Raw genomic sequence first — 16,365 nt, forward strand, 5'->3', positions numbered from 1 at the left:
GCCTGTCCACCCCCAGCTCGGCCACCTGCCAGCTCCGGCTGCAGCCAGGCCTTCCCTTCCCGCTGCTTGGCAGGGAGGACCTGGCCCTGCGCCAGCTGCAGCACGTGGAGCCACCGCGCCAATCCTCTGACAGAGAACCTGGCCTGTTATCTAACTTTGCAAAGGGAAGTTCTCCCCCAGTCTGGGAGCCATAACCAGGGCTGCCGGATGAGAATGGTGAGCCGAGCTCCACGCCCACAGCGAGTGAGCACAGGCACATACAAGGAGCTGAGGGGTGGGGGAGGTCTGGAGAGCACATCACGGAAATGAACCTGAGCTGGGATCACAGGTGCAGGAAAAAAGGATGACAGACAAGACCCCCGCCTCACCACCAGCAGCTCAGCAAAAAAGAACCTGTAGTGGCACCATGCATTCACATGGGGGCTTGCAAGCCCCAAGGGATTGGGTGTTTGAATGTACATGTGCCATGTACAGGAGCCCTGTAAGACATGTACGTGTTCGTGTAGGGGCATAATTGGGCCTTTCTGCATCTGTAGACCTTGAAGCCTGTTCTCCGAAGCTCTCTGCACTCTCAGGGAGGAGAGAAGAGGAAAGAAGGTCCCTAGGACGGTTGGCAGGGTGGGCACTCCTGAAAGGGGACAGCTCTGCCAGCTTGGCTCGGACTTGTCCTGAGTGACTGACTGCTTGCTTCTTTGGCCCTCACGGAGCTTTAAGTGGCAGTTGGCCACCTACCATAGGCCCTTCTTTTCCCACGGGTGCACTGGGGTTCCCAGGACATTGAATGTGTATGGGTGAAGTCAAGGACTTGTATGTCCTCATCCCTCCAAGAGTGATGCCACAGGGGTCAGGTTTAGACAGAGATGCCAGGTTGTGGACTCTTGAACAAGGCAGAAAGTGATTCTGGGGCGCAGCTCCAAAACTGAACACAGTAACTCCCCTTCAGGCCTGCTTCCGAGGCTCTTGGTTTCTGCCCTGTGGCTGATCTCCACAAAGATCCTTGGCTGCTTTCCAGAATCCCATTTTACACAGAATGCTCCCAGTGCCTCTGCTGGCTACTCCTGCCCCAAGTCTTCAGTGAATTCTTTAACTACTTCCTCCGGAGGGATCCTCCCCAACTTACTGAAAAATTATTACATACTATAGATTAGGTAATCTGCAACCCCAGAACTCACTCTGTAACCCAGGCAGGCACTGAACTTGTGATCTTTCTGTATCAGCCTTTCAAGTAGCTAAGATTAGGCTCATACTACCATGAGTGCCCGGCTTCCTTTTTGTTTTTCTTCCAGGACTGGGATAGAACTGAGGGCTTTGTGCGTGCTGGGTGAGCACTCGAACCCCTCACTTAAATTCCTTTCGTTTCATAGAGCCTCTCTCATCCCCTCCCCTTACCATGGTCCCCTTTTTGTTAAAGATCCATTTTTATTATTTTTAATTGTTTGTAGGTGTGTGTGTCTGTTTGTGGGTATATTTCTGTGAGTGCAGCTGCCTAAGCAGGCCACAGGAATCAGATCTGGAGCTGGAGTTACAGACAGTTGTGAGCTGAACCCAGGTCCTCTCGAAGAACAGCCAATGCTCTTAACACTGAGCCATCTCTCCAGCCCCTGTTTTTGTTTGTTTTTGTTTTTGTTTTTCAAGACAGGGTTTCTCAATGTAACATCTCTGGCTCTCACTCTGTAGACCAGGCTGGCCTTAAACTTCCCGAGATCCACCTGCCTCTGCCTCCCAAGTGCTGAGATTAAAGGCATGCACCACCATTGCCTGGCTATTTTTTTTTTTTTTTCAATTGGGCTAGAGAGTTGGCTCAACAGTTAAGAGCACTTTTTGCTCTTCCAGAGGACCCAGGTTTGGTTCCCAGTACCTACACAGTGGCTCACAACCATCCTAATTACTCTTCCTGGTGCTCCACCCCTGGTCCCTGCAGGCACCAGGAACACACATACATACATGCAGGCAAGCCACTCATACACATGAAAAAAAAAAATTTTTGTTTGTTTTAGAGACAGAGTTTCTCTGTGTAGCTCTGGTTGTACTAGAACTCACTTTGTAGACCAGGCTGGCCTTGAACTCCCAGAGATCCACTCACCTCTGCCTCCCAAGTGCTAGGATTAAAGGTGTGCACCACCATTGCCCTAATTCTTTTATTATTACATTCATTTATTTATAGTGTGTGTGTGTGTGTGTGTGTGTGTGTGTGTGTGTGTGTGTGTGTAGGTCAGAGGACAGTTTTCAAGTTGGTTCTTTCCTTCCACCTTGTGAGTCCCAGAAATGGAACTCAGGTTGTCAGGCTTGGCAGCAAGGTCCTTTATCCCAAGTCAGATCACCAGCTGTAATCTTGAACTTTTGATCCTCCTTCTGTGGCCTCCTGAGTGCTGAGGTTACAGGTATGTATCACCATGCCTGACTACTTCTAATTACACTTTAAACTAGATTTTTTATTTGTGTGTGTCTGTGGGGGGGGGTACTCACATCCATGGTGCACATGTAGAGGTTAGAAGATAACCTGGAGGAGTTGGTTCTCTCCTTCTACTGTGTTGTGGAAGGAGACTGGGCTGAGCTTGTCCAGTTTAGCTGTAAGTGCCCTAACCTGCTGAGCCATCTTGTCCACCCTATTTTTAATTTTTCTAAGATTTATTTATTTATTATGTATACAGTGTTCTGTCTGCATGTACACCTACATGCCAGAAGAGGGTACCAGATCTCATTACAAATGGTTGTGAACCACCATGTGGGTGCTGGGAATTGAACTCAGGACTTCTGGGAGAAGGGTCAGTGCTCTCAACCCCTGAGCCATCTTTCCAGCCCACCCCCCACACTTTTAATTTTTGTATAGAAATCTCAGTACATGGATAAAAGCTCAAAAAACCTTGGAAAATGAATTCACTTCTTTTCATTTATGTGTAGGTGGTTGGTGTATCTGGGTGCGTGTGGCACAGAGGCCAGAGAGGGTGTTGATCCACTGGAGCTGTAGTTATGGGCAGTGAGCTGCCCAGTGTAAGTGCTGGGAACTGAACTTGGATCCTCTTCGAGAGCAGTGTATTAGAGTTCTTGACAGGAAAAGAACTGTTAGAACAAAATATATGTGGGTTTATTAGCTTACAGGCTGTGATCTGGGTAGCTCAGGATTGGCTGTCTCCTGACAGAAAGGCCAAGGATCTGACAGTTGTTTAGTCTTGAGAGACTGGATGTCTCAGCAGTTCCAATCTGATGCTGGATCCTGAAGGATTCCTACAGAGCTGCTGGTTTTCAGTCTACCTTGGAATCCAGAAGAAGTAGGTTCTGCACTACTGAAGGGATGCCTCACAGCAACAGGGCAGATGAACTTGTCAGCACAAGTGAGGGCAAGCAGACAAAAAGCTACCAGAAGATGTGGCCCAGTTTTAGGGTGGGTCTTCCCACTTCAAAGGATTCAGTCAATAAACTCTCTCCCAGGTGTCCAGCTGCGTGTGTTTTAGTTGATTCCAGATGTGGTCAAGTAGACAGCCAAGATGAGCCACCTCTCAGACCCCGATAAGTTATACTTCAACAGTGTCATTTCTACCCCTGACCCTTCCCCCGCAACCCTGTTCCTTCTTATAATAAATTTAATTTCTTACTTAACTTTCCAATGTTTCTTTCTGCAAATGTCTATTTATAAAACTTGGGTTACTTTTTGTTTTGGACAGCTGTGCATTTCAGTCATCAGAGGCTGTCTAGTGAGCACAAAGGGAACGAACCTTCCCTCCTGCTTTTTTGGCCAGCAGGAGCCCTGGCGAGTCTCCCTTTGCTCTGTACCCCTGAGGTGAGAATGAGGTGGGGCTGGCGTTTAGGCTTGGGTTGCACTGTGATTGCAGCCTGGGCCGACTCGGGCTGGGTTGGTGCAGTAACTGGTACCTGGCCCCAGAACTTGGGTTTAGTGCAAAACTGGCTTAACACAGAGATAGGAACCAACTACCTAGCTCACATTTAATGAGGAAGCCACAGAAGGAGGATCAAAAGTTCAAGACTTCAGCTGGTCATCTGGCTTGGGGTAAAGGCACCTGCTACCAAGCCTGACAACCTGTCTATGCAGCGAGTTCCAAGATGTCCAGGGTTACAGAGAGACCCTATCTTAAAAAAACAAAGAGGGGAAGATGGATTTGCACTAGAAAGCTTGTACTGCCTCCTTTGCCTTGTAGATTCAGCAAGGGGCCCTCACCAGCTGCTGCTGACCCATCATGCTTCTTGAACCTCTAGCCCTCAGAGCTGTGAGCCAAGAAAGCTTCCATTCTTCACAAATTATCTGGTCCTGGGCATCCTGTTATGCAAAGGAGATAGATTAATGCACCATGTATGTGGCACCAGACTAGATCTTGCAAATAGTTCAACAGACTTAGTAAGGCCTTAACTCTAGAAAATTGTTATGTTGCTCAAAATCCACACTGACACCCTTACCTTGTACTCAAGGGGTTCAGCTGGCAGTGTCACGAGTGATGAGCAGACTACTGGACCAGGGTGGCTGAGGAGGGCAGCAGTGAGGAGAAAGTATGGCTGAATATGTACCTGGAGACATTCGGAAGGGCTGTGTACAGGGGTTTGGATTGTCCACATGTCCAGGGTTTCTGGACTTAAAGGTCCAAAGCCCTCGGTGGACGGTCTAGGTCTGTTAAGTTTTTAATCAATGTCCTGACTCCATCCCCGTACTTTACCCTTCATTTTTCACCGACTGTAATTGTCCCCAGTTCACTAACAAGATGTTTTTTATGTGACAACAGTACATCTGTTTGGAGGCAAGCGGTGACCTCCACCTGGAAGTCCCTTCCAAGGACTTGGTGAAGAACTTCGATGGTCTTCTGCTCTCTCCTTGACCAGCAGGGTATATTTAACTTCCAGGCTCAAAACCAATGTCAGAAGGGGCAAATATGAACTTAGTGCTCATCACTCAGGTCCAGTGGCTCAGGCCAACCTTTCTGAGGCCTGGGTGTTTTCCCAGCAGACTATACAGGCTCCCCTGGTTAAGGACTACTAGATGTTTTGGCAGAATCCACAAAGGTCTTCCCTGGAGAGGGACAAAGCTGCCCCCAGGTCCTTGGTGGGCCTTGCATCTGCCCCAAGGAACAACCTGAGAGAGAGTGCAGGATCTGGTGCTACGTGAGTGCTCCTCTGCAGTGTCACGCAGGCCAGAGCAGAAACAGACCCATGTCCCAGCAGGGTCATCAACAACAGCGTGACTATCAGATGCTCTGAACATGTAGTTTCAATGGTACATGGAACTACAGATGTGAAATAAAATGAAAAGAGAAGAATGCAGAATAGTAAGTCCCCACTGATGATGATGTAAAAATCAGAATGCAGACTCAAGGAAACTAGTCTCTTGGGTAGTTGGTCTTGTATCCCAAGGCTCTGCATGAGGTGGGTGCTTGCTTGGGTAATGCTTCCTTCAGAAGAGAACTAAAGGGAATTTCAAGTTGGGTTAATTCAACCCCTTAGGTTTACTGCTCACTCTTTAATTTCCTGGATTTAAGGAATGTCCCAATGCAAGCTCATGTGTCTTCCCTCAAGCCCAAGAACAGGCTTGTGTTTTTAGTTTTGTTTTTCTTTTTTTCTTTTTTTTTTTAAGATTTATTTATTTATTATGTACACAGAAGAAGGGGCCACATCTCATTACAGATGGTTGTGAGCCACCATGTGGATGCTGGGAATTGAACTCAGGACCTCTGGAAGAGCAGTCAGTGCTCTTAACCTCTGAGCCATCTCTCCAGCCCCTAGTTTTGTTTTTCAAGACAGGATTTCTCTGTGTAGCCCTGGCTATTCTGGAACTCATTCTGTAGACCAGGCTGGCCTTGAACTCAGAGATCTGCCTGCTTCTGCCTCCTGAGTGCTGAGATTAAGTCTTCCTCTTTTCATACCATCATTTGTTAGTTGGAGGACCTCCTGCATATCTAGCCCAAGCATCTACTGTCTTCAGGGATGACATAGGTCCAGGACCTTTGCTCCCTGGCCACTCTATCCAGTACTTTAAAGCTAACTGGCAAGCCAGGCCTAGTGGGGTACACTGATATCTTAGCACTCAGGAGGCAGAGGCAGGGTCATCCATGCAGGTTTGAGTCTAGCTTGGTCTACAATAAGAATTCCAGCCAGGCATGGTGGCACACACCTTTAATCCCAGCACTTAGGGAGGCAGAGGCAGGTGGATCTCTGAGTTCGAAGACAGCCTGGTCTACAGAGTGAATTCCAGGACATCCAGGGCTACACAGAGAAACCCTGTCTTGAGGGGTAAAACAAAAAAAGAATTCCAGGCCAGCCAGGGGCTCTATAGTGAGACTGTCTGGTGAGCACTCACTCACTCTAGGCTGAGCACACTTCAGGAAATTTGAAAAACATCCCCATGAGATCAGAGTCATGCCCAGTCTTTGAAAATTGAGGAAACTGTTGGGCGTGGTAACACAGGCCTATAACCCCAGCATTCAGGAAAGCAGAGGGCAGGATAAATGTTCAGGCTGGTACCATCCACGCTCTGTCTCAAAGATTTTAAAAGAGGCGAAGAAACTTTCCCGTGTAACCTTGGATCTTCCTTGGGCACAGAGGATCAGGGTTGCAATCTGGATCACACTGTAAAACATGGCATGACCCTTTACCTTCCTGGACAGGCCACACCCGAAAAGGGCACAGAATCCAGAGTGGCACATGACAAAAGCAAGAGGCACAGGCAGTCCCACAGGAAGGGCTATGAGCAGGCAGGCTGCAAGAAAACTGGCAAAGGGTGACTCCTAGGACCACTTGTACAGAGCACAGCTTGTCCCTGCTAACAAGGTGCTACTGAACTGGGTCAGCTGGGTCTCCATGTGTACACAGGGACACTGCCCATCACCCCTTGGAATGTCTGCCCCAGGCACAGGCAGCTGGGGCCAGCTCTGTCCCAGGAGTGCTGGGCAGCCCTGGCCCCCTGAGTCCATGCAGTAGGTGGGGAGGAACAGGAACGACACCTGGGGGACGAGAGTCAGCGTGCACACACATGTTTTCTAGAACAAAGGCTAAAGGAAGCAAGTTTCTCTCTCTTTATTTTAAGGACAAAAAATGTTATTAAAACATCTACATTATTATCAAGATACTAGACCTTATATTTAATATTAAAGTGTGGTATTCTTAAATTTTAATACAGACATTTTAAAAGGACCATTAGATTGATTACTGCCCAGCTGAGAAATGCAGCATCCCTCCCACTGCCCTGACTCCATGTCTACTGAGCTGTCTTTCTTGCCTCCTAGGCACCCATTCAACTCTGAGCCTTCCATTGAATATAATCATTTAAAATGTTTTGTTGTCTCCCACCCCAGGTCATCCCTGTCTCTTTTCTCCTCCCTGGTGGTGGCGGGGGACCCAGGTCTAGAATGCAGGGGAGCCCAGATCTCAAGGACCCCTGGACAGATGAACAACAGGAAAACTCTGGACTCATCCTTCTCTGGTGGGAAACAAACACTAATCATGTCCTTTTCCTGAGCACACTGGTACTCCCCTCTAGACATGGATGTGTGGGGAACTAGCAGCCAGAGCAGGGCCAGGTGTGGGCCATCTTGCCCCTTCTGCCCAAATCATCTCTAAGCCATGGCTCCAGTCCCAGTCTCCTAAGTAGCCAGATGACCTCATCAGTACCCCAAAACTCACAAGGATGTCTGCATTTTTTCCCCAAATTCTTTATCTTTAGCCCTCATTAGAAGAGATTCCTTGGATACCACACACATATATAATATTATATAGAGCGATATATTTAATACCTGTGTATATATGCATCACAGGGGCAACATATATACACACTAGAAACAAGGCTGGTGACGACAGACTGCAACACCACAGGTCGGGAGAACAAGTATCATCAACATTCACGGCCACGGCCCCCACCTTGCATGTGGTCTCACCTCCCCTCCAGCCACACCGCCAGCACCCAAACTCTGCAGTGCTGGCCAGCTGAGGGCAGGGAAAGGGGGCAGGGGAGAGGAAAAGGTGCATGCCATGGTTATTGGAGAAGGTTGGGCAGTGGCACCATGAGGAATGGGTCCTTTATGCCCCAGGTGCCCATCATTACACCACTGAGTACCCGCAACCCTGGCTGCAGGGAAAATAAGAGTGTTCATTCCATCCCACTCCTCGCTAGCCTTAGTTTCTGGTTCCTTCTGGGAGTGCCCCACTTCTTATGCCAATGGTGTGGAGCATTCTGGAATGTTTGAGGGGAGCCAGGGGAGGCTGTGTCTACTCATGGGGAGTGGGATGAAGGGGTGTACACACACTTCAGACGGTAAGAGACCTTGGTAGGTGGGGGCATGGGCTGGGGGTCAGCTAGGGTCCTAGGCAGCTGGCAGGGTTAGGCATAGGGTGGGGCTGGGATAGATAGGTGTAACAGTATATGTGGGTCTTTTGGAGAAGACTATAATAGGTCCCCAGGAAAGAGAGGCTATGTCCCATAGTGGCCCAAGGATCCCAGGTCACCTCCCTGCTCTCAGTATTACCTGGGCCCTCCCCATGCTTTGTACCTTGTGCAGAACCTGAGCTCATGGTGCCTGTATTCTCCCACCTCTCTGTGAAAGCTCTTGGAAATATAACTTCTGCTGCTTACCCAACAATATCCCCCACCGGGTGCTAACAAGACCAGCTCTGGCCTCAGCAGCCTTCCCCTAATTCCCAGGTCATGCTGCATGGGGCTGAGGAGCCCAGCGGCTCCAGCTGCTAATAGGTGGGGTCTTTTGACCAATGTTTACATCCCAGATCTGCACCAAACCGAGGGCTAGAGACCCTGGGCAAACCACTCTTCCTGCTAGACCTCAGTTTTCCTTTCTGTAAAACAGGGTTTGGGCTGTGTCTACAATAGTGGCCCACAAAGATGGCTGGGTATAGGATGGATGTTAGGAGCACCTAGACCCCTTGGTCCAGCCTCAGATATCATCTACCTTCGCCCTTGCCCCTTTCATAGAGCAGGAAAACTGAGGCCCCAGGTGGTAAGTGACCAGTACAGTGTCTCCAACTCCATCTCACAACTGTATTTTAAGTTAACCAGCGCTGCCTGCCCTCTGCTGTGTCCTGATCTGCCCCCAGGGAAGGGGAGAAGGGAAGGTAGAAAGGGAACAGGACCCTCCTGCTGCAGATTCAAGTGGGGACCCTAGGCTCCCCAGCCCTTTAGGAGCAGACAGAAGTTAAAGCTGTAGGCTGAAGCTGGAGAGGTCAGCCAGGCCCCTCCCTCTCCAACCAGGAGAACTAGACTTGGGGAGGGGCTGCCCCCATTTTGACAGGACAAGGACCCTGGGACCACTTGGGGTTGCAGTACATGACCTGGGTACACACACCTGGGGTGTTGGGGGTGGAAAGGATGGACAGGGACCCAGGGGACTGGAGGCTGCCGGATGGGGTGGTCCCCTGCCCCCAACTAACCTGCCCTGGCCATTCTGTCAGGCTTTCTGTCCCCAGCCCACCCCCGACCCCAGAACTTTGCCCACAGTTGAGATCTGGCCCTACTCCCCAGTGGTGGTGGTAGAGGTTGCAGCAGTGGGGGATCCTGGGGTGGCAGCAGTGGGGTCCCCGTCCTCTTGCAGCAGGAAGTTGTATTTGCCGAAGTCATCATCCCGCGGACACAGAAGCATGTCCTTGCGGGCCTTGGCCAGCTTCTGCTTCAGCACCTCACGCCGGTCCAGCCACTCACTGAGTTCCTCTTGTCCATGGGCACAGCGGCATTTGTCCCCGTCTGGGCAGGCCTTGCCCTTCTGGAGCCTGTGAGTGGCAGAAGTCTCACTGCCTGAGCTCTATGCCTGCCCGCCTGGGGCCACTGGACCTTCCTAAGATGTGCCGCTCCCCAGACAGCTCTGGTCCCAGCTCAGGGAACCCCCGACCCAGGAGCACTCTCTAGGATCTGATCCATGCTGTGAAGGCGGGGTAGACAGGTCGGAACCCACCCCTCCATCCTGTACTCATATCCAAGGTACACCAAGTCAAGGGGATGGGGCAGGTCACATCACCCCTGCCCTCAGGCCCACCTCCTTCCTACCTGCCCCCTGCCCCCCATGCTGCCCCATCATGCTGCCCTCAGCACCTGTCACAGAGCCGGAACTCGCCCATAGGGAAGCGGTAGGCCCAGCCACTGGCATCACTGTCGGAGGTGAAGACCTTCTCCTTGTGCTTCTCAGACTGGATATGCTGTTGCCACTGCTTCTTGCTGTTGCTGTTCTTACCACAGAGCCAGCAGTGGTAGCCCATCTGGGAGCACAGTTTTGTGGGTGCCAACTTCCACATCTCTGCCCCACTCAGCCCCTCCAGGCTGCCCTCCCAACTGGCCCTGGCCCAGCATGTGGGCAGGGCTTACCATGATGTCAGCATAGTCCGTGGGCATCTGGATCTGCTTCTCCCCTTCCCGAGAGCTGATGGGCGTCCCTTCCCCTGGCTTCCCCGGGTTGTGTTTCTTCAGCCACATGTCATAGGTCTGTTGCATATCCAGGACTGGGAGGGGACAGAGTGCCTGGTGAGGGGGCTTCCCCATCCACTCCACCCATGATCCCTTCTGGACTTGGGAGGTAATCACTCACAGGAAGCCCAGAGTCGGGCAGGGCCTGCCGAGTCTGGGGAAGGCCCCAGCAGGTATTCAGGAGGTGTTGGAAATGAGGTGATGCAGGACAAGTCTGCCACTTACTCTTGTTCTCCTTCATGAAGGTCCACATGTCCCTCTCCTCAGGGCTGTGTGCGAAGGAGCAGTTCCCCACATACTGGCACTTACGGCCGTTCTGGGCATGGATGCAGAGCTGTGGGCGGGCAAAGGAAAGCCTGCTGAGTCCCACAAGGCTATGTCATTGGCCAGTTAGAGCCTTCCAAGGCCGACAACTTCTTGTATTGCCCACCCATCAAGTGCTCACATCGTATTGCTGTGGAAAGTTTCGAATGGATGGCAGTGGCCTCACCGACACCCATTTCCTCTTGGCTTTGGACATCACCAGAAGGACCCGCCTCTCCTTGGTCCAGCTGTAGGTCAAACATGAGAGTCATTGGGGGAGAATCAGAGAGGAAGCCTCAGGGTTATGAGACCTTCTTTCCTTTCTCAGAGCCCCGGTCTCCCAAGTCTTGGCCTCCTCCCCCACGGTGCGCTAGGTGTCCCCCATCTTGCCCTGTGCCTGCTCACCAATGCCGGGCCTTGGCACTGCAATACTTGAGGTCCTTGTCTGGCTCCACCACCTGCCCGTTCCTCCAGCACTGACCACACACAAACTTCATCTGCAAGTCAAAGGTGCTGGGCCCATGTGTCCTTGGGGCACCCTATTGGAAGACGGGAGAGTGGGTTGATGAATCTAGAGCCACCAGGCCTTAGGCCTCTGGGAGTCTAAGACCACCGAGTCTTAAATCAGCTAGTCAACTGCCGGGTTGTGCTGACAGACAGGGCCCTCTCAGCTGCAGGCCCTCTGAGTTCTGAGCAGAGGAGCCTGATGCAATAGGGATCCTGATCCAGGGTCTCTTTCTGTCCTCCCCAGCTGGCCTCTACTGAGCTTTACTTTTTAGAGGCCTGTGTTATGCAACCACTGCATAGAATAGCTTCTCCTTTTAAAGATTTATTTTAAATTTATTTTATTTATTTATTTTTAGACAGGGTCTCACTATGTATCACTGGCTGTTCTGGAACTTGCTGTGGAGACCAAACTAGAGTTGAACTCACAGAGATCCATCAGCCTGTTTCATGAGTGTTGGGATTTAAGGCACATGCTATCATCCCAGCCCTATTTTTTTTTTTTTTTTAAGACAGGGTTTCTCTGTGGAGCCCTGGCTGTCCTGGAACTAGCTCTGTAGAGCAGACTGACTTTAAACTCACAGAGATCCACTTGACTCTTCCTCCTGAGTGCTGGGATTAAAGGTGTGTGCCACCGCGTCTGGCTTCCCAGCCTATTTTATTTTTAAATTAAGTATATATATGTGGGTTTGTGCACGTGTGTGTGGGTGTGTGCCCGTGGAGGCCAGAGGCATTGGTTAGATACCCCTGGAACTAGAATTACAGGTAGTGTAAGCTGCTGACATGGGGGCTAGGAACCAAACTCAGGCCCTTTGCAAGAGCGGTATGTGCTCTTAATCACTATAGCTCCTTAACATGTGGCCAAAACCCATACAGGGTCATAGAACTGAACTTGGGAGCTCTGGAAAATTTGGCAATACTGAAACCTATCATAAACCAGAATACACAACCACCAGAAATTAATTCAACATCAAACGTGCAAGGAATTTGGGGTGTGTCTGGCAGCACATACTCTTGTTCCGTCATGCCACTTTACCAAACCCTTGATTCTAAGTACCTGATATGAACAAACTGCACTGTGCATGGTGCCACACCTTGTAACACCCAGAAACACTGCCTGACCTCGGTGCGGATTCCAGACTACTATATGTCATGAACTGCAGAGTTCTTACCGTACATACAAACTTCCCGCTCTTTAGGAAAATAATGATCCACAGAAAACAAAGGCTTTTAATATTTTCCTACTGTCCTATCTCAGCATTTAAGCACTAAACTCGTGTATCTTTGAGTTACATTGTTACAATGTCTGATTTTTAAAAATTGCTGTTGGGGCTCCAGAGACGGCTCTGTGGTTGAGAGTACCTGTTCTTAGAGAAGATCTTCCCAGCACCCACATGGTGGCTTACACCATCCATAACTTTAGTTCCCCCTCTTCTGACCTTTGTGGGCAGCAGGCATGTATGTGGTGTACAATACATACATCCATGCAGGCAAAACACTCATACACAATGAACATAAATCTTTTTTCTTTTAATTGCCAGGCATGGTGGCATATCCCAGCACTGGGGCAGTAGAGGCAGATGGATTTCTGTGAGTTTGAGGCCGTGCTGGCTAGTTTTATGTCAACTTGACACAAGCTGTAGTCATCTGAGAGGAGGGAACTTCAACTGAGAAAATGTCTTTGTAAGATTGGGTTGTAGGTAAGCCTGGAGGGCATTTTCTTAACTAGTGATTGATGGGGGAGGACCTAGCCCATTGTGGGTGGTACCATCTTTGGGCTGGTGGCCCTGGGTTCTATAATAAAGCAGACTGAGCAAGCCATGATGAACAAGCTAGTAATCAGCACTCCTCCATGGCCTCTGCATCAGCTCCTGCCTCCAGGTTCCTGTCCTTCTTGGGTTCCTGCCTTGGCTTTCCCCAGTGGATTGTGATTCAGGATATATAAGCCAAATAAGCCCTTTCCTCTCCAAGTTGCTTTTGGTTGTGGTGTTTCATCACAGCAATGAGAGAGAGAGAGAGAGAGAGAGAGACAGAGAGAGAGAGAGAGAGAGAGAGACAGAGAGAGAGAGACAGAGACAGAGACAGAGAGACAGAGAGAGACAGAAACAGAGAGAGAGAGAGACAGAGCACTCTTAACGATATGAATCATTTGAGTTTCCAGCTCTCATTTGAGATTTTTTTTAAACTATTGAATGAATTTTGGTGTGGGTTAGTACTGAATTTCCAACAGTTCTGACATAGTTCCAAACAGACTCCTGCCATTATGTACTACATATTTCTGCACAGTGATGTTCTCAGCATTGACAACTACAGAAACCAAATATCGATCAGTTCCAAGAAGTGCTGTCTCCACATCCTGTAGTTCCAGCTCTTCAGCCAATACTTAGTTCTTTATGTAAATTAAACAAGCATGTCCATCTCATTAATATTTTCTTTTCTTTTTTTTTGGGGGGGGGGAGTTTGAGACAGGGTTTCTCTGTGTAGCTTTTGGAGCCTGTCCTGGAAGTCACTTTGTAGACCAGGCTGGCCTCGAACTCACAGAGATTCACCTGCCTCTGCCTCTTGAGTGCTGGGATTAAAGGTGTGCACCATCACTGCCTGGCTTAATATTTTCTTTCAATTTAATAAACAATAAAATTATATAAATACCAAAAAAATCATTTTAAAAGAAATTTCTTTATGACCTAGCATTAGTAAATGTTTAATTTGTAGCCAGGTATGGTAGCTTATGCTGGTAATCATATCATTTAGGAAGAAGCTAAGGCAGGAGGATTACTACAAGTTAGAGACTGCTACAAGTTAAGAGACTTTGCATGGGTTACAAAGTCAGTCCCAGGAAATACTGGGCTACACATAGTGAGACTCTTTCTCAAAACAACAAAAAGTTTGATTTATATGCCCATTTTATATACCCACATATCTGTGTTGCATAAAAACTACTCATGCGAAAACAAGCCAAAAAGAGAAAGTGTGACCGGCCCTGTCCTAGGGAAGCAGGCTGTACCACATGCTGTCCTCTACCTGGAATGCCCTTCCTCTGGGTTTCATGCAACTTATTCTAAAAACTGTCTTTCAAAATTCAGCTCAAGTGCTGGAGGGAAGGCTCAGCACGTAACAGTGTTCGCTGCATAAGCATGGAGACCACAGTTTGGTTCTGAGTGGTGCAGAGACAGGATGTAGCTGGGGACTAGGCTAGACAAAAAGTGGAAGCCCTAGGGTCAGCAAGAGACTTTGCCTAAAGGGTAAGGCAGAGTGATAGAGGATGCCTGGTCCCTCCTTTGGCCTGTACACACTGGTGTGCTCACCTGCACATACATATGTGTATCACCCACACACTCAGCTCAGGCTGCAGGGGGCTCCTAGAGCTTTCCCATGACAAAGCTGCCACTCTCCATGGCTCAAGTACCTTGTCTGACCAACCAGTGTTGAGTGCCCGGTCTGTAGAGAGCAGGAGTTCAGAGGTGGGAAGTTGGCCTTGGGCAGGACAGACAGTCTTGGATTCAGGACCCTCCTCCAGGGCAGTGTCCAGCTAGTCTCTAAGGCTCCTTTCCAACAATTCTTCCCGACCTTTTGCCCCAGCCTTTACTCTGTAGGCAGGAGCTGCTCTTCTGTGCCCGGGACAGAATGTGGAATGAGAGGTAGCCTTGGCTAACTTGTTCCAGCTGTCTTCTGTCCCTTCTGTTGCTAGAGATTCCTCATCTGTCCAGGGGCCTTGGGTGTGGGATTGCCTGTCTGGGCAGCCCTTGGTTTCTCCTAGGCTGGTTATGTCCCCTGCTGGTTCCCTCAGAATAGTGACCGGCACTGCCCAGTGCAGGAATCATTTACATCTGACCGAGGGCAAATCCTCACCCCCTCTCAAGTAAGCGCTTTTGTGCCTCTTCAGGGGATGACATGGTAAGCCAGAGGCACTGGGCCCAAGCAGCGCCTGCCCTGGTGGCCCCCTGGCTTCACAGGCCTACTGCCTTTACTCCTAGATGGCAAGCAGGCAAGAGCTCGTGCCTGGGCCAGCTGAGTTGGACAAGGGTGTCTGGTTCCTGAGCTAGGCCTGGGTGGGGTCCTGAATAGGCAGGATGGAGTCTTGGCACTAGGGGAGGGGTGAAGCACCATCAGCCAGAGAGGCACACACCTTGGCCCTGGGTGGCCCTGGAAGGACTGACCATTGGTCAGGTCAGAAGAAGAGGATGAGGAAGAAAGGAGGGAGCCAGGACTCGGTGCTCTCTTTAGAAGACTACCCACAAGGACCCACCTGAGCCCATCACAGTGTCCCTGCTGGGCTCCTGGCCAGGAGCAAAGAGAACGAGAGAGATGCAGGGAGTTGGAAGAGAAAGAAAAACAGGCAGTCGGGTATAATCTCCACACTTGAGAGGCTGAGGCAATGGGGTCCTGAGTTCAAGGCCAGCTCTGACTGTAGCAAGACCCATCTCAAAGAAATAAAAATAAGAGACAGAGGCAGTGAGAGAGAGAGAGAGAGAGAAACAGAGAGAAAGAAGAGAGGAAAGAGAGATGGGGAGAGGAAAGAGAATGGCAGGGTTCTAAGGAAAATGAGCAGCTGGGGAGGGAAGTCATGAGCTGGAGGGAGTTTAGGGTAGGGAGGAGGTGAGAAGGGTTAGTATACTAGCATGGACTTTGAAATGTGTAGCAGATACTTGTGATACTGAAGGAGCCTGGAGCCCAGCATGCACTTTGATATGCTGATCGGTGCCACAGGTAGCCATATATCCCTTGTGCCAGAGGTAAGGGAAGGACTCCTTTTGGTGGAAGGGAACCAGTTTCATAAGTTCCTGAGGAATGCTGACTTTTTAATCTAACCACCAGAAATACTATAGTCCTTTCTGGAGAGAGAGAGAGAGAGAGAGAGAGAGAGAGAGAGAGAGAGAGAGAGAAAGAAGAAGAAGAAGGAGGAGGAGGAGGAGGAGGAGGAGGAGGAGGAGGAGGAGGAGAAGGAAGAGGAGGAGGACCAGGAGGACCAGGAGGAGGACAAGGAGAGAGAGAGAGAAAGGGGAGTGATACAAAGGCTAGAAAGGGAAGACCCAGGGAGCAGATAGCCCTAATGGCTCCTCCCCTCAGCTTGGATCCTCCCCCAACCCCCACTCCAGCCTGGCCCCATAAGGAGTTCAGAAGCCCAGGTTTCCTTCAAGTTGACAACAGACTGGTCTGGC

General features: G+C 49.9%; 2 protein-coding genes across 4 annotated transcripts in view; one reads left to right on the forward strand and one right to left on the reverse strand.

Annotated features, from left to right (window-relative positions):
* Rangap1 (Ran GTPase activating protein 1) overlaps positions 1–16,365 on the forward strand; it is a 187,870-nt gene that overhangs the window by 86,982 nt on the left and 84,523 nt on the right. The window lies entirely within an intron of this gene.
* Zc3h7b (zinc finger CCCH-type containing 7B) overlaps positions 7,006–16,365 on the reverse strand; it is a 53,072-nt gene continuing 43,712 nt past the window's right edge. Inside the window, exons 18-23 of the mRNA XM_059247943.1 lie at positions 11,108–11,241; positions 10,845–10,950; positions 10,625–10,733; positions 10,301–10,434; positions 10,031–10,194; positions 7,006–9,711 (exon numbers count right to left, since the gene is read on the reverse strand). Of these exons, the coding sequence (XP_059103926.1) occupies positions 9,456–9,711; positions 10,031–10,194; positions 10,301–10,434; positions 10,625–10,733; positions 10,845–10,950; positions 11,108–11,241 (903 nt within the window). The 3' untranslated portion in view covers positions 7,006–9,455. The remainder of the gene's footprint in view (positions 9,712–10,030; positions 10,195–10,300; positions 10,435–10,624; positions 10,734–10,844; positions 10,951–11,107; positions 11,242–16,365) is intronic.

The sequence above is a fragment of the Peromyscus eremicus genome, chromosome 20, assembly GCF_949786415.1.
Source record: "Peromyscus eremicus chromosome 20, PerEre_H2_v1, whole genome shotgun sequence".
Lineage (NCBI taxonomy): Eukaryota > Metazoa > Chordata > Mammalia > Rodentia > Cricetidae > Peromyscus > Peromyscus eremicus.